Consider the following 18,685-nt stretch of genomic DNA (forward strand, 5'->3'; position numbering starts at 1 on the left):
TTTGCAGATGTAACTATGGTAAGGAACAAAGGAATTTACTTGATAAGCTCTCAAAGAGGTGTCTGGTAACAGCAAACAAAACTGTATGCAATTTCCAAGTCAGAAATTGGTGAACCTGTGGCGGATCCTTCAGAGTATCACACTAGAGGGAGCTACATATGTGAGGTGTCTGGACAGACTCAGACCCTAGTAGTGTGGCAGCATTGTTGTTAAGACAGTGACCTGACATCATCATCATCATCATCACCACCACAAGCAATTTATATACTGCCCTTCAGGACAACTTAATGCCCCCTTAGAGCGGTTTACAAAGCATGTTATCATTATCCCCACAACAAAACACCCTGTGAGGTGGGTGAGGCTGAGAGAGCTCCAGAGAACTGTGACTAGTCCAAGGTCACCCAGCTGACTTCAAGTGGAGGAGTGGGGAATCAAACCCGGCTCTCCACATTAGAGTCCCACACTCATAACCACTACACCAAACTGGCTTAAGGTTGAGGCTCTGAGACCACTTGCATGACCGACTTGTAGGAAGTATAGAATGGATCTGGTTTTGGGTTTCATGACATTAACCCCTTTTTCCTTTGCATCTCCTGTGAAAGCTTTCTATGACAAATTATATATCCTGTTAGCGGACTGTTTCCTAGCGGCCAGTAGCATGTTGGTTACTCTTGAGAATAGCCTAGCCAAGAGAGGGAATCTTGCTCACTCTCCATATGGTTAAATATAGCTATTCCAGGCGTGGCTATGGAACTTGGCGTTGCTGGAGCATATCCAGAGATATCAGAGAAGTCAGTGGTGGAAGTGTTGTCAGTTGTTGAAGAGCAGAGCCCCGTGGGAGCTGGGGCCAGTAGGGTGCTACAACTATGATTTCTGCTTTTTTGTTTTTGTTCTCTTATCTTCCTGATTAGCTTCGGGAGAATTGGAGCAGTTGGAAGGCAAACAGCAGAATGCATGGCCATTGTGATGTCAACACAACAGTTACTTTGGCCTCAGGATGGAAGCACCTGGTGAAATATCTGTCCACTTAATTGTTCGACATGCTGTCTGTTCAGATTAGGACGTGTTTGTCTACTATTTGTGGTCTGAAGTGTAGTAGGGCTAGATAAACTGACTGAAGCTCCAATAGGTTGACAGTCTGATCTCACTGCTGGACTATCGACCTTGCACTGGTGGATCTTCTAGTGCTGCTTCCCATCCGGACAGAACTGGTGTCCATGGAACCTGTTCCATTACTGGAATGCAGTGTTGCTTTCCTTGCAGAAGGCCTATCATAGCTGTCCAACATACAAGGCTTTTAAAAATATTATAATTATTTTATTTATTTATATTGTGAGGGGGAACTGAATGGAAAGATCTTTCTTGTTCATAATTTGTAGTTGGAAGAGTCTCAGAAGTCTATAAGGGTCCTGTATGTAGTCGACCTCACTGGATGGCGTCAATATTTGGAATCAGTAGACCCATCAGTTTTGCAAATGTCATCAATAAATACTCGGCCTTGATGATCACTTGTGACATCTTTTTCTTCTTTGCCACTGCTTCAGTTAGGAAAAAACAATTGCGTTAGGGCTTCCAGATGTTCTAGACACTGTTTGGATTATAAAGAACTTCTCTGTAAGTTGATCAGGAAAATAGAGTTGCACTTACTGTAACTGCTGTTCACTGACGTCTTCTGTGCAGGCACAGTATCTGAAAAGGCTATAAGGGCATAATGAATGGCACGTAATTCCAGTACATTAATGTGCAATTGACTCTCATGAGTAAGCCATCTCCCATGAGAACTCAGGGACAAACAATGTGCCCCTCACCTGGATGTGGAGGCATCAGTGGAAATAGACACATCAATCTGAGGGGTCCCAAATTCTATACACTTAAGCAAATTCACATCGTCAGTCCACCAGGACCAGGAACCTATCACCCTTCTATGGATAGAGTACCTTTTGCTCAAGTCTTGAGTCTCAAAATTATGTACAGATAGAAACCATAACTGAAGCACTCGCATATGCAGTCTAGCCCATGGGGTGATAAATGTGGTATCAATCCCAATAAGGTCTGGATGTTCAAGGTGGCTTGAAACCTGCAGCGCTGAAAACACTTTACCATGCAGCAAATCCATCTTGTCCTACCAACCGGGAGGAAACCTTTATTCATGGTAACGTCTAGTACTGCTCCAATGAACTGAACCCTTCTAGACGGGGTGAGGGATGATTTTTTAAAATTAACAATCAAAACCAATCTGTTGCAGGCGCCAACCTCTAAGTCAATATAATCCTGCAGTGCCCCAGCAGACGAGGCAGTAAGCCGCCAATTGTCCAGATAAAGGATAAAGGATGCTTTTTGAGATGCGCCACTACCACGGTCTTTACATTTAGTAAAGACCTTGGGGGCAGTAGAGAGACCGAAAGATAGAACCTAGTACTGATACAGGTTGCCACTGCATAAACATAAAAATCGCCTATGTAAGGGGTGTATCGCAATGTGTAAGTAGGCATCCTTCAAATCTAAAATGGCAAAGCAAGCATCCTGTGGGAGCAGCTGTAACACTATGTTCAGCGTTACCATCCTAAACTTCCTTTACTGAATGTGTTTGGTAAGCTGTCTGAGTCCAAGATAGGCCTCATTCCCCCATCCTTTTTCTCAACCAAGAACATATTTGAATAGAAGCCCAACTGTGGCTCCCCCGAGGAGCCCTGCTGTATCGCCCCCTTGGACAAAAGCTCTCCTCTCTCTGCCTACAAACCCTCCGAAGGGGGATGTGATGCAAATTTAGGGAGCGTCTGAGTCAGGTAACATTCAAACTCAATTTTATAGCCAAACTGAACTATTTTTAACACTCATCTATCAGAGGTTCTTTCCTCCCAGGTAGAGAGAAAATTAGCCAATCTGTCTCCAAAAACGATTGGCTGTTCCGGCCCTAGTCAGAATTGCTTCGGTTCGGCTGCCTCCTTACTGGAAGGGGGCTACTGACTTTGCCTGCTACCGTTTTGGACCATCTTCTTTGGAATTCTCCCTGCTAGGGCTGCTGCTAGTAATAAGCATACTGAGGATGCGGTTGGTATCTGAAAGATCTTCCCCGGTAAGATTGGTGTTGGGAATGCTGTTGACGGTATGAATACAGATGGTTCGGAGGGTATTTGGGGAGTACACCATAGGAACGAGCTGTCAAACGGTCTTTCCTCTTCTGTGAGAGATAATCATTCATTTTGGATGAGAACAAGGTAATGCCCTTAAATGGGAGGTCTTCAATCTTGCTTCTTGTTTCCAGAGGCAGGGCGGTAGTCTGCAGGCAGGCGTGATGGTAGAAAATTTCAGTGATTGCAGTATAGTTAACGATCGTCATGTTCAATGCAGCAGAAGAGCACAGCTTCTTTCCCAGCGCATTGAGCTTTCGGCTCTCCTTATCCAAGGGGGTATGGTGCAAACCCTGTCGTTGGTGCATTTGCATCTCCTCCGTCACAAGAGAGGACGGAGGAGGATGCTGAAACAAAAAAGCACAAATGTCCTCCCACATCTTGTAGAGGCCTTTGTATCTCTTAGAGGTTGGCTGCGTGGAGGCAGGCTTCTCACAGATGGTATTGATGATGTCCACAAACCCTTCGATGATTGGGAATGCGACTGTTGAAGGGTTTCCCGAATATATGTGCTGCAGGATCTTATCCTTAGGTTCAACTGCAGCCACCTTAATCTCCAATGAACAGGCCAACCTAAGGAGCTGTTCAGTATACAGGCGGTAGTCTTCCTTGGGAGAGACTTGGCTGGATCCGATGATAATCTCATCAGGAGATGGGTCAGATACTGGACTAGGGCTCTGTTCTCCATTCCTGTCCGATAGCTGATAGGACATGGCTAAGTCCGGAATCCCACAGGACGATCTGGAGCCCCTACGCTCCTCAAAGATCTCAAATCCAGAAGCTATGGACTGAGTACGGTAAGGCTCTCCTAGGTCCAGACCATAACGAGAAGGTCTCGGGTGAGACCATTCAGATCTAGGCGAAGAGTGCTGATGATAGTCAGGATCGGAGTGCCAAGGTTCATCCGAAAGAAAGCCCTCCTGCAGCTCACCCTCCTTAGCGGAGGAGTGGTATGAAGGGGACGCTGAATGTAGGGAAGGCATATGCGGGCTGTTCTCTGAGACCGGTTCGATATGTTTGGTCTTACACTTAGCCTTTTTATGCAAAACCCGAGGAGGCTCCGAAGGGTGAGGAAGTTCCTTCCCCTCCGACCCTTTCGGATCCAGGCGCTTTGGATCCGAGTTCCTTGGATGCGAGGGCTTTGGTTCCGGCCTCTTTGGATCTGATCTTGCTGAGGCCGTCGTCTTTGGATCCGAGCTATTGGAGCCAGACTTTCTCAGCTCTAAGGCCACTGATCTGGGACTCTCTCGATGTTCCCCACGAACTGAGTCTAGCCGCTTCTATTTAGGGGTGCCCGATGTCAACGGATCCGACACCACGAGTGACTTCAGAAGAGTATGGATCTGAGCTGCTTCTGACAGACCCTGTGGCTCTGATCCTTGGAGTCGAGGTCAGATGCCACCGAGTTGATTCAGTAGGTGTCAAGGTGGCCCTCTCGAGGGCTTGGGCAGCTGCCGTCCCCAACAAAGGGGAAATGACTTTTGGTGCATTGGACACTTTCATAGCGCGTTCCCAAAGCAGCACCTTAAGCCATTTGGCCCTCTCCATTCTGGCCTTTGAGGTGAAGCTCTTGCAATGCTCACAGGCCTAGACATTATGGCCCTCCCCCAGGCACTCCAGACAGATGGAATGACCTTCTGTCTTGGTCATCTTGGTTGTGCACTTCTTAAATAAGGCTGTATCGGCCATATTAAAGAAAGATCTCATCAACATTCTATTTTTTTAACTTTAAGACGAGCAGAGTAAACTAGAACCTTCTTGACCAGGGTCTGGGGAGCTACCTCCCTGTGCCGTTTTGGCGGGAAGGCTCACTCATGTGCACTGGGAGGCGAGTGCCCCTTGGCGGACTTAGCTAGAAAAATTGACCAATTGGCAGGCCTGCGCATGCACAGTCCCATTGCACAGAAGACTGACAATGAACTGTAAGCTTGTAGGCATACAGAGCTTAACCTGATCAGTAAGTTGTGTGTAGATGAATGTTTTTTCTCCCTTAACTTTACACTGGGTTGATCAAATTCTTTGTGAAGGCTCTTGGTGCCGTGGAGAGGACAAATGGAAGTACTCTGAACTGTAGATGGAGCCCTCTTGCACAGAAATGGTGGAGTCTTCGGTGCCCGGCCAAGACTGGTATGTGGAAATATGCTTCCATTAGATCAAGTACAGTAACATACTCCTTTGGTGTAGGTCGGCCCAGAGATCTATGAATAACAGATGCCAGGGGCTGAACCTGAGTCCTTCTGCATGCAAGGCAGGTGGTTTCCCGCTGAGCTATGGGCCCTCCATTAGTGGGGATTCTGTAATGGATCTCATCATCTCAAATCTGAGATACCTAAGTTCGATGAACTTGTTGAATATTTTAAGTCTAGTATCACCCTCCAATCTCCGTTCTTTTTGGCACTGTGAACAATATGGTGTACATTCCTTTCCCCCTGGTCCTGGGGGAGAGGAGGCATGAGAAAGGAGGGATGAACTTACTTGTAACAAGAATGCTGTCTATTTGGACTGAAGAATTCAGAGTCTCTGTGAAATCACAGCAACAGCCACTATGAAACACACATATCTGAAAAAGGAAACTTTACTCACAAAAACACATAGCAAATAAACGTTAATTCTTAGGGAGCCACTGGGCTTTTATCTTTTTCCTACAAGGATGCAATCTGCTATTAGAGATGATCAACGGCCTCAATTCATAGCATTTTGGCCCATACCCTTTATGCCCTAGGATAAGGTTAAACATATTTCATGCTCCCTTCAAGGGGATGGCAGAGAGGTCATAATGACCTGTTCATCAGTAGCTTAAAGGAAAAATTGCAACAGAGAATTCGGGTTCTCACAGACTAATAGTTTAAAGCATTTGCTGTCTACAGAGAGTGAAATAGAGATGAGGTGCTATTTAATCTGTAGATCCTCAACAACAATAATGATGACCACTGGAACAAAGAATATATTTGCTAAGAGTTACAGCAAAAGCCCTGCCAGTAGCCAATTCAAGGAAAGTATGTGCATCAAGGACTTTCTGCCCTGGGGCACCCTTTCTGAGTAGAAAGATGGTTGTGTTTATCTAAACCCCAGCTTTCAGCCCCAGTGGGAGCTCCAAGGTGAATACAACATTTCATACCTTTCCATTCTAGCCACAGAACAAAACCGCAAGACCGGCCAGCTCTAGAGAATGCAACGGGCCCAAGGCCACAGGCAGGCCTCCCAGGGAGAATGGCACGAGAATCTGGATGTCCCAGATCCCAGCCCAACACTCTGCCACTACATCAAACTGGCTCTTGTTTAAAATGGTGTCATACAGGAAAGATTCCAGAGACAGGATGAACACAACCACAACAAGGATTCTCTCTCAGCATAGGCAATTGTAATGCTGTGCAGTCTGTTTCATGTTGGTTCCAGGGTACTAAAAACTGGAGCAGTTCCACTCCAGTCCGGGGTTTACTCATGTCTGCATGAGCTAGCTGAAGGCCTGCTAGGCCTTGTGCTCTTTTCTTTGTTTCTAAGGTTACTCTGTGCTGATTAAAAGAGATTGAGAACCCTAGGGAGAGCTGGCCCCATTCTCTGGAGGAAAAAAGGGCGTACAGGCATATATAGGGGTGTGCGCTTCGGATTTCCGATTTGGGGAAAATACCAGAATCGGACCCGATTTGCAAAGATTCAGGACTTCTGAAACAGCCCCAGCATGCCGGGTTTGTTTCGGGAACCCCAAATTAAAGATTCCCAAAGTTATTTGTGTAGCTTCGGGAAGCTTCGGGTCAAGGGGCTGAAATATCCCTCTCCATATCGCTGCGCAGCAGGAGGGAGAGGGACATTTAAACCACCGATCAGCTGTTGGGGGTTTCCTGACAAGCATCTGAGTGCAGCCTGCCGGGGTTTAAATTTCCCTCTCTATGCTGCTGTGCAGTGGCACAAAGAGGGACATTTAACTCCCTGACTCAGCTGCTTGTCAGGGGTTTCTAACAAGCGTCGGAGTGCAGCCTGCCAGAGTGAAATGCCCTCCCTGCTGCTGCACAGCAGCAGGGAGAGGGACATTTCACCCCTGACTCAGCCGCTTGTCAGGGGTTTCCCTGACAAGAGGCTGAGTGCAGCCTGCCGGAGAGCGATCTTCCCTTCAAACTCTCTGTCATAGCCCAGTCTGAGAGTGAGGTCTCCTCTGGAGGAGAGGAGCCTCGTGTAGCCAGCCAGGACTCCTCAGGAGAAGAAGAGTTCTGTGTAGCCAGCCCTAGCCCTGACTCAGCAGAAGCCAGCAATCATGAGCAGCAGCTGCTGGCTGATCAAGGCTCACAGCTAGCAGCTGAGACACCAGCACCCTCTAGCCCCAATACCACAGGGGAAGCTCAGCCAGGAACTTCCACAGGGGAGGCTCAGTCAGGGACTGCCAGCACCACAGGGGAAGCCCAGCCAGGGGCTTCCACCCCCCCCAGGCTCACCCACACCTAGAGAGCGCCGCAGGCAGCGCCAGAGACTGGAACTGCAGGAGAGACGGCGCAGTGCTCGTCTCCTGAGCCAACGCCAGCTGCTGGAGAGTGATGATGAGTAGCATCAGGATGGAGCCCCAGCAGCTGGCTGAAAATCACGCCTGGCTATAAAAGCCAGTCAGGAGCAACTGCCAGGCGTGGAAGCAACGTGTCAACTACCTGCAACCACTCCCTGGTACCTTGTGTCTTGCTCTTGCCTGCACCTTGATTCGATACCCTCGTGCTCTGACTTACGGACTGGACTTGGCTTGGCTTTTTGGATCCTGGAGGCAACCCTGGCATTAACCTTGTGCTCTGACTACGGACTGGACCTGGCTTGTGACTTTTGAACACCCCTTGGCTTCGTGCTAGTACCTGGACTCCCAGCTTGGGCGGGCCCAGCCCATGACAGATTGCTTCCACCACAAAACTTCCCAGCATGGACACGGCGATGCCCACCCTGGGGAGCCTGGCTCTGCTGCAGGATCAGGTACTGCAATTGACTCAAGCACTGGTGACTTTGCAGCAGCAGATTGCCACCCTACTTGCTGCCCCTGCTGCACTGCCGCCTGCTAAATGCCCAGTGAAGCTTCCTGACAGTTTTGAGGGCGATGTGGAGGAATTCCCAGCATTTCTTGCCCGCTGCCAGCTATATATTGAACTCCGGGCCAGAGACTTTCCCACAGATAAAAGCAAGGTCGGCTTTATCCTCAGCCTGTTAAAGGGGCAGGCGGCAAGATGGGCCACACCCTTGTTACTGGCCAAATCCCCACTGCTAGGGGATTTCCCAAACTTTGTGGCCCACATTTCTGCCGCCTTTGCGAACCCCCTGAAGGCCATCAAAGCAAACCAAAGAATACGTGCCCTCACCCAGGGGAATGGGACTGTGGCCCAATACACCACTGAATTCCAGTTACTGGCCCAGGACCTGGGCTGGAACGAAGCTGCCCTCGCCGACCAGTACCTGGAGGGCCTATCTGAGGAGGTATTGGATGAAGTGGCCCGATCCGAACGACCGAGAGAACTACAAGCGCTCATTCTCCTATGCTTGCGAATCGATGGGCGGCTAGAGAACCGGAGACAAGCCCGTGTGCTAAGCTGTCCTCCGCCCCAGGCCTCACCTGCCAAGGCAGCAGAACTAGCACCCTCGAGCATGCCTTGTACCCATTTGCCTCCTGAGGAGAAGGAGCGGCGTCACACCCACAACCTCTGCTGGTACTGTGGTGGGGTGGGCCACTACGCCAATGACTGCCCTGCAAAAAGGAGGGCCCCAGCTTTAGCTCTGGAGCGGACTCCTGCTAAACAACTTGTTGGAACAGCCAATGCCTCCTGTGACCATCCCGAACCATTCCTGGTGCCTGTAAAGCTGTGCCTGCCTGACGGCCGATGCCTATTTGTGTATGCCATGGTAGATTCAGGGGCATCCCGCTGCTTCATGGATATCAAGTTTGCCGCACAGCACAGGATTCCCTTGCGGGCAAAGAAGACCCCCACCGTAGTGGAGGCCATTGATGGGCGGCCTCTGCGTTCTGGGCCAGTGGTCAAGGAAACCCAGGACCTTCTCTTGCAGATCCAGCATCACCGTGAGCAGCTCTGCTTCGATGTTGTGGGCATCCCCCACTTTCCGCTGGTCCTGGGGCTCTCCTGGCTCTGTTGCCATGATCCGGTTATTCGGTGGGGCCAGCAGGACCTTCGCTTCCGGACACCCTGCCCACATGAAAATAAACGCACGGGTCCAATTGCAGCCGCTGCACAAGGGGCCTTTGCACTACCGGAGATATATGCAGATTTTGCAGATGTGTTTGAGGAAAAAGGGGCAGACCAACTCCCCCCGCATCGGCCGTATGACTGTGCTATTGACTTAATCCCCGGCGCCCCCCTGCCAGTGGGACGCCTGTACTCGTTATCAGAGCCTGAGCTGGCCGCACTCCGGGACTTCCTCACAACCAATCTGCGTCGAGGATTCATCCGCCCCTCCACCTCGCCCACCTCTGCCCCAGTCCTCTTTGTTAAAAAGAAAAGTGGAGAACTCCGGCTCTGCAATGACTACCGGGCCCTGAACAAAATCTCTGTCCGAGACCGGTATCCACTGCCACTGATCTCCGACCTCCTGGAGCAAGTTAAGGGAGCCCAGATCTACACCAAGCTGGATCTTCGGGGAGCCTACAACCTGGTGCGCATCCGGGAAGGCGATGAGTGGAAAACTGCCTTTAGTACCAGGTATGGACAATACGAGTACATGGTAATGCCCTTTGGCCTGACTAACGCGCCCTCGGTGTTTCAGAGGTTTATGAATGATGTCTTTCGTGACCTGCTGGATCAGTTTGTCATCATTTACTTGGATGATATATTAATTTATTCCCGGAACCCGGCTCGACACCCCCAGCACGTGCGCATGGTGCTGCAAAGACTCCGGCAGCATGGCCTGTTTGCCAAGCTGGAAAAATGTGCATTCCACCTGCCTGCCGTAGAATTCCTCGGCCATGTGATCTCGCCCCGGGGTATCCAAATGGACCCAGCTAAGGTCGAAGCGGTACAGACCTGGCAACCCCCCCGCTCACGGAAGGATGTGCAACGATTTCTGGGGTTTGCCAACTACTATCGGCAGTTCATCCCCCAGTTTGCATCCATAGCTGTTCCCCTTACCCGGCTTCTCCGGCCTCGAGAACCCTTCCATTGGACACCGGAAGCCAATGAGGCATTCCAGACCTTGAAGGCACGCTTCATCACACAACCGGTACTCCGATACCCAGATCCCCAGCTACCCTTCGTAGTTGAGGCGGACGCCTCCAGCACTGCCATCGGAGCGGTGCTCTCACAACGCGCAACCTCCTCCAGCGTCCCCCAACCCTGTGCCTACTACTCTCGCCAGCTTACCCCTGCAGAAAGGAACTATACCATCTGGGAGCGGGAGCTGCTGGCAATAAAGGCAGCCTTCGAGGTTTGGCGGCACCATCTGGAGGGGGCTCAACACCCTGTCCGAGTGCTCACTGATCACCGGAACCTTGAACATCTCCAAACCGCCCGCCGCCTCAACCAGAGGCAGATCCGCTGGTCATTGTTCTTCTCCCGCTTTGACTTCAGGATCACGTATGTCCCCAGTTCCCAGAATAAGAAAGCCGATGCTCTGTCCCGGAAACCAGAGTACAACTCATCCCCAGGCTGGGAAGAGCCTCTAACTACTATCCTGGCTCCCGAAACTTTCGCTGCCGCGCAACCCTCCCAGGGGCTGGTTGAGGAGATACTGGCTCAACAGGTACTGGACCCAGTTGCCCAGAAATACCTCCAGAAGGTCCGGGAGCCGCACCAGCTCCAGGCGGATGGCTTCGCAGAGGAAGAGGGGCTACTGACCCATCGAGGCCGAATTTATGTACCACCTGGCCCGCTGCGAACGAAAGTCCTGCAACTGGTCCATGATTCCAGACCCGCTGGGCACTTCGGTCGCCACAAGACAACCCATCTCTTGACCCGTGACTTCTGGTGGCCCCGGGTGCAATCAGATGTGGCCCGGTACGTGGCAGCCTGTGAGACGTGTAGGCGGGCCAAGGATTCCCCTGGCAAACCCTCCGGCCTTCTGCATCCGCTACCCACACCCACCGGGCCATGGAGGACTATTTCCATGGACTTCATTACAGATCTGCCCTGCTCCGAAGGCCATACCTGCATCCTGGTGGTGGTGGACTTATTCACAAAAATGGCCCATTTCATTCCCTGTTCTGGACCCCCCACCGCTCAGGACACTGCACACCTGTACCTTCAGCATGTCTTTTGACTTCACGGGCGACCGGACCATGTAATTTCCGATCGGGGAGTTCAATTCACCTCTAGGTTTTGGCGGGCACTGCACTCCCTTCTTGGCACCCAAGTCCACTTATCCTCAGCACACCATCCCCAGTCCGACGGGCAAACGGAACGCACCAATGCAACCCTGGAGCAGTATCTGAGATGCTATACAAACCATCAACAGGATGACTGGCTAGCCCTACTGCCTTTGGCCGAGTTCGCATATAACAATGCAGTGCACTCCTCCACCCAACAGACCCCCTTTATGGCTAACTATGGCCATCACCCTCGCTTCTTTCCTAGCACCACACCCTCGTCAGGAATCCCAGCTGCGGACGATCGCCTCCAGGAACTTCAATCCATGCATGAGCTGTTGCGGGAGCAACTCCAGCTTGCCAAGGAAAACTACAAGGGAGCTGCGGATCGGAAACGGCAACCTGGTGTTCCCCTGTCCGTAGGTGACCAGGTCTGGTTATCTACCCGCCATATCCGCAGCCAACGGCCCTCCAAAAAGCTGGATGCTCGGTTCCTTGGACCCTTCGTGATCACCGACCAGGTGAACCCCGTAGCCTACCGCCTGCAACTACCACCGACCCTCCCGATCCATCCCGTGTTTCATCGGTCCCTTCTAGTCCCGGCGTCACCCCCAGACCTGCACCATCCCGGGCCACCACCTCCTCCACCTCCGATTACCATTGAGGGGCAAGAAGAATATGAGGTCGCCCAGATCCTGGACTCCCGTCGCCGGCGGGGGCAAGTGCAGTACTTGGTGGACTGGAAGGGGTATGGACCGGAAGACCGCTCATGGGAGCCGGCTGTGAACATTCATGCCCCCCGTCTAGTCCGACAATTCCATCGGGCCTATCCTCAGAAACCGGGGGCGCCCGGGCCACAGAGGAGGGGGGGCCTTGGGAGGGGGGATGGTGTCATAGCCCAGTCTGAGAGTGAGGTCTCCTCTGGAGGAGAGGAGCCTCGTGTAGCCAGCCAGGACTCCTCAGGAGAAGAAGAGTTCTGTGTAGCCAGCCCTAGCCCTGACTCAGCAGAAGCCAGCAATCATGAGCAGCAGCTGCTGGCTGATCAAGGCTCACAGCTAGCAGCTGAGACACCAGCACCCTCTAGCCCCAATACCACAGGGGAAGCTCAGCCAGGAACTTCCACAGGGGAGGCTCAGTCAGGGACTGCCAGCACCACAGGGGAAGCCCAGCCAGGGGCTTCCACCCCCCCAGGCTCACCCACACCTAGAGAGCGCCGCAGGCAGCGCCAGAGACTGGAACTGCAGGAGAGACGGCGCAGTGCTCGTCTCCTGAGCCAACGCCAGCTGCTGGAGAGTGATGATGAGTAGCATCAGGATGGAGCCCCAGCAGCTGGCTGAAAATCACGCCTGGCTATAAAAGCCAGTCAGGAGCAACTGCCAGGCGTGGAAGCAACGTGTCAACTACCTGCAACCACTCCCTGGTACCTTGTGTCTTGCTCTTGCCTGCACCTTGATTCGATACCCTCGTGCTCTGACTTACGGACTGGACTTGGCTTGGCTTTTTGGATCCTGGAGGCAACCCTGGCATTAACCTTGTGCTCTGACTACGGACTGGACCTGGCTTGTGACTTTTGAACACCCCTTGGCTTCGTGCTAGTACCTGGACTCCCAGCTTGGGCGGGCCCAGCCCATGACACTCTCCCCCACTTCCTCCAGCCAGCTGGAAAGGGGGAGAGTTTGAAGGGAAGCAGCACGGAGAACCTTCTTCCCTTCAAACTCTCCCCCCCTTCCTCTAGCCAGCTGGAAAGGGCACTTCCGCGCTTCACCTGGATTGCAGGGGTTTTCCCGCACAACCCAAATGGAGTTTAAAGGGCTGGCCACAAACCCCACCAAGCAGCTGATCTGCTCGGTGGGGTTTGGACCCCACCCCCGTCGTGGTTTATTTTACCCGATAGGAGGGGAAAGAGGGGGTTCCCTCCTCCCCCTCCCATCGGGTGAAATAAGCAGGGGGGGTAGTTTGTTGGTGTGCTCTGAATCTTTACGGAGCACGCCAAAACTGGTCAAAGAAGGGATTCACTGCTTTGTTTGCTACTTTGGGAATCCCTTATTTCCAATTATTTTTTTCTGCTTTGGGGAAACCTGAATTTTTTTTTTTGCACACTACTAGCCATATATGGAACCAACAGGGAGAAAAAACTTCATGATCTGCATAAGTTTCAGTTTCCATTTCTTTTTCTGGTATAGGTTTCCTTTCTAGCTGCCTCAGAGGGCCAGCTAGGATTCCCTTTGTAAGAAATGGCCTCTTCCACAGTTCCCTGTTTAGGTGGTGGAAGGCCTGTCTCTTCCCTCAGCACTCTGACAAAAAGGCAGTCTCAGTTTATGTAATCAAGTTTAGGAAATCTGGGGATAGCATCGCACTGCCTGACCCAATTGCATTACTCACAAGTAGACCATCAGCAGTACTGGACCCTAGGGCCATTGCTATCTGGTGCTCTTGCTGGGTCCTGTGCCCACTGATTTGCTTTGGATGCGGGAAACCATTCCGCAGCCACCTCTTGGTCTGTTGGCAAGGTTGCCAGCTTTGGCCAGGCCAGAAATGGCTGCCATGGCTTTCTGAGGTAAGATAAGCAAGCTTTTAAAAAATAGTTTGGGCTTGGAATCTTCGGGTTTCCTTCTACTGAATCAGCGGAATAAAGAAAAGAGAACATTAGTAAAGGACATATAAGATCAATTTTACCTTAAAGATACTTACCTGAGGACTTTTCCCAGAGTCACCTCCTTGACATTTTGAGTATACAAGTAGAATGTGTGGGAAGTGTGGTGTTATTTACGAAATGTGTTCATATTATTGATTGTATCAATTGTGATGAATTGTATATGACAAATTAGCACTTGAGCACTTGGACACTTTAAATTGTATAAATTGATTATATTGTTGTAAGTGTGTTTTCTCCCGGGTGGGGTATTCCTTTTCATTGATTGACTACCTGGTCTGTTGGCAAGGTTGCCAGCTTTGGCGAGGCCAGAAATGGCTGCCACGGCTTTCTGAAGTAAGATAAGCAAGCTTTTTTAAAAAATAGTCTGTCTAATGGCATTTAGGAATTCCTGGGGTACTACCACAGGTCCTGATCCCATTGCATTACTCATGAGTAGCCCTCCTTTGTTCGCCATAGGCTCTGGAGGCACAGGTAATTGTTGAATCTCAGACTGGCTTGGCTGTCCAGCACTGTCTTACGCCACTAGACTGGCTTAAGGATGTGGAGAAATCCACTTCATAGCTGCCTCCCAGCTGGTTGGCAATGCTGCCCTCATTTACGAGGCCAGAAATGGCTGCCGTGTTTCCTCTGCTCAGAGAGGAATAGCGCATTTTGAGCTTCTGGTCTCTTCGCAATATGGGTGGCCGCAGCTGTGGCTTCCTTGCGGTTTGCCCCACTGTCTCTGGGGTTGATGCTGGGAAGCGTTGGTGAGGGGGGCTTCCAACTCTCCTTCGGAGAGGAATCCATCGTGTCCCTTGTGATTTTCTGTCCTACTGTGATGGAACAGCATGTTCTGCTGGTCCACGATTCTGTCTTGCCATGAAATGGCCGCCACGGCCAAGGGAAGGAAGGAGAAAGCTTCCACTGCAAGTCCTCTAGCAGGCACGCAGGGAGAAAGAGAATAGCAAGGAGGTAGAGTAGAAAGGAGTGAACAAGGCAAGAATCAGGTTCTGGAACGTAGAAGTGAAGGAAAGGAAGAAAGAAAGTTGAAAGGTAAGGTAGCACTCGGATGAAGCTGCTCTCCCTGTCAAGGCAGGAATGAAGCTGAAAGAAAGGGTGACTTCCACTAGGAAGTCAGGAAGTAGAAAACTTGTTCCTGCCTCCCTGAACAGAGGGTGGGAATCACCCATCAAGATGTCCTCCACCCCAGAGGGAGAACTGGGGACTTCCAACTCACACTTATTCCAGTTGTCATGGATGAAAATTCAACCTCAGTTTAGACTGACAGTTTCTACAAGCATGCTGTACAGTTAACTGCTATTTTGTCTCACTTTTTAAAAAAAAGGCAAAATATAGTCTATAGCAATTTCTGCAACACATGGTAATTGTTTCCTATTTCAACAAATATACAACTTTTGACAATTATTCTCAAGGAGAAATAGTGTGTTTTTCCATCACTTACTCTAAGCACCTCTTTGGGGATGAACTGCTCTGATAGAATTCATCAGCATCATAAAATTCATCTTCACTGCTGGAATAAGAAAAGTCTGGAACCGTATTTGGAGAATGATTGACATGGCTCGGAGAAGTTAAACTGCTGCTTGGTGCTGACTGTCCACTGCCTATAAAGATTATACAAATTACAAAGAACATCTAGTTTTTGGAAAAGGTATCTTTAGTGGAACCAATCATATACAAAATGGGTAGCTACTTGAACCATACATGATCTTTGTGAATAAATAAAAGAAATCAGAAAAACGGTAAGAATTCAGTAAGTCACTGATTGCATCTGCCTTCCCCTCACTTCCTGCTAACCACTCCAAACTCCCAAATTCAGATTAGAGTATGGGCCAAATGAGATGAAATACTAAGAGATGTGTGTAAATCTTCTAAACATTTTGAAAACAGTAAACTACAGGCCTGCTTGGGTCCTATCTGGACTGGAGGCACATCAAAAGAGGGAATTTAATTCTTTCAACCCAGCATGGTTTTGTCTATGGAAATAGACCTTACTTACTGAAGAGGGTGGTTTCAATATGTGAAACCATGCAAGGGTAGAAGGATTAACATCCCAAACTGACCTTCACCATGAAGCACTGAACTGGACTGGGAACACCCAATTGTAATATAGATATGAAACACAATGGAAACAATCCTTTATCATTTGAATTACTATGTATTGTTGAAGGCTTTCACGGCTGGAGAACGATGGTTGTTGTGGGTTTTCCGGGCTGTATTGCCGTGGTCTTGGCATTGTAGTTCCTGACGTTTCGCCAGCAGCTGTGGCTGGCATCTTCAGAGGTGTAGCACCAAAAGACAGAGATCTCTCAGTGTCACAGACCACGGCAATACAGCCCGGAAAACCCACAACAACCATCATTTGAATTACTGTTAGGCCGTTTAGGATGGATTAGATTTGTGAAGGCAAACAAAAAAGAAGTGAACTGTCACCGGTCAAATACACTTATACACAACTTGTCTATAAGCAAGCACTGACAACTAATTAAGTTATTTGAAAATGCTGAGAGATTTGGCCCTACATAATGAATTATGTCAAATAGATGTATGACTTAATACTCAAAAAGCCAAGTATGAAGCCGTCAGAGTTGATGTAAATAAAAAAGAACCACATGAAAGAATTTTTTATAGAAAAATGGCACAGAAAAATGCAAAGTATGTACATGTCTGATGACAAGGTTCTAATCCAAGTGGGGTACTCTAGGCTTAATTGGAAAGCAGCTTACTTTTCAGGCTTAATTTGAAAAAAAAACTTGTTCTTTTAATAGATGAGTACAACTAAGAATTAAACAAATCCTGCAGAACAAGTAAACTTTTAATTCCAAGATTAAACTCCACAATCTAATCTGCTTAACACATACTAATCAATACCTATGAGTTTAGTCTGTTTATCTTACCTATAATATTATCTATAATTATCTACTTATCTATAATATTACAGAGAAAGAATTCAGACACCATCTCCAGCCCTCCACTTGGGAGTTATTTTTGTGGTCTTCCACTAAGTCCACATAGCAGCTCCACTATTCTCTCCAAGCCACCATTTAAAGCAATCCAATCTGTATGTGATGAAGGTAGCCAAGAACTACACTGTTCCCTAGCAAATGTGCAGGTATTTCCTATCTCCACACCTCTGGTCCAACATCGTAATCTGTCCTTACTGTGTCCTGGGCTTTTACTGTAACTGGAAACTTCTTAGAACATAGGGTGGATACATGACCAGTTGGCTAGACAGTTGTTTAGAATGTCAGCCACGGTTTTTCATTTAAGGGTTCCACCACAAGGCTGACAACTGGAGGAAAACTACCAAGGGAGGGGGAGGGTTTCTCACCAGCGACACACCGATGTTAGTGGACACTATAATATCACTTTCAGCGTGTTCGGAAGCGACATCATTGTGTTTCTGGTAATATTCTAGCATTCGACCAAAACTCTATGGTTTAACCATGAAGTTTTTATCCAAATATTAGAGCACTGCTGATGATGTCACTTCCAGTTGCATTGGAAGTGACATCACTGTATCACAACTGATCACTTGCTACTTCCACCACCTTGTTTTTCTCCTGCTGCCCAGTGCGGAGAGGTCTCCTGCCAAAGCAAGAGACCCAGCATCCTTATTTTCATTCCTTCCTATTAAGGAGAAAAAGTGGCCTGTGGAATTCCCACTAAAATATGCCACTCCATGACCTGGTATTGGGTCTTCCAGCAGAAAGTGTATGCCATTTTATAGCTTCACAAATATCAAGTCTACACAGTGTAATTTTCATGTTTCAAATTAGAACAGTACTGGTACGGTACCTGTACTATTTGGTGTTGGAGTCTGGTGATTTCCAAGTAAAGCTACAACAGGTCCAACTGGCAAGGACGAAGGTCGTTGTTCTGATTTGCAAAGCTGAGCTGGTTCTGAAAGGTATTCAAGACAAAGGAGGTTGTTCAGTATCAATGTTGCTATGCAAAGCTCCTTCCCTATTCCTACTTTTAGATATTGTCCTTAAAAGGCATAAATATAAAAAGAAAGGGTATCAAGAGAAGAAATCCAAATAGTATTTAATGGAATGAACTGAATCCTACCACATTAAGTAAATAAAAAGACACAGTTCATTTAAAATAAAAAAGAAACTCATATATATTTTTGTTCCTGTATTACCAGCCCACTTTTGGAAAAGCAACATAAGAGCACCAGGAGCTTATAATTTTAATTTTTTTTTTAAAAAAGAATGTTAATAGCATTAACAGCTATCATCAAAATAACAATATACTCAAATTAAAACCAAAGATGGATACAAGTTTGTCAGTATCAATACAAGAAACCATTAATACTTATTTTAAATATGTAACAAACAGAACAATCTTAACAGTAGAGATATTAATAGTAATATAACAATCTGCACAAAAGGTCACCACAAACCCCACGTTTCCATATCAATAACTTCTTGGTAAGGTAGCTTTGTCAAAAGTAGATTATTTTTAGAAAGAAATTTGAGGAAAGGCTCCCACTTAAGATAAAAATTCGAAGTACCGGTGGGGGTTTTCTGTAGGTATAGCTTTTCTGTTATTTTTTCCATTATTAGAAAATCCCGTATCTTGTTGAATCAGGTGTTAATTGTAGGAACTGATTGTGACTTCCAA

At 48.6% G+C, this 18,685-nt stretch overlaps 1 protein-coding gene across 4 annotated transcripts in view; it reads right to left on the minus strand.

Moving 5' to 3' along the window:
* OSBPL9 (oxysterol binding protein like 9) overlaps positions 1–18,685 on the minus strand; it is a 163,625-nt gene that overhangs the window by 12,503 nt on the left and 132,437 nt on the right. For all 4 annotated transcript variants that reach the window (XM_054979827.1, XM_054979826.1, XM_054979829.1 and 1 more), the window contains 2 exons: positions 17,855–17,959; positions 15,501–15,660 (listed from right to left, as the gene is read on the minus strand). In XM_054979827.1, coding sequence (XP_054835802.1) covers positions 15,501–15,660; positions 17,855–17,959 — 265 coding nt within the window. The remainder of the gene's footprint in view (positions 1–15,500; positions 15,661–17,854; positions 17,960–18,685) is intronic.

Source organism: Eublepharis macularius, chromosome 5 (genome assembly GCF_028583425.1).
Source record: "Eublepharis macularius isolate TG4126 chromosome 5, MPM_Emac_v1.0, whole genome shotgun sequence".
Taxonomy (NCBI): domain Eukaryota; kingdom Metazoa; phylum Chordata; class Lepidosauria; order Squamata; family Eublepharidae; genus Eublepharis; species Eublepharis macularius.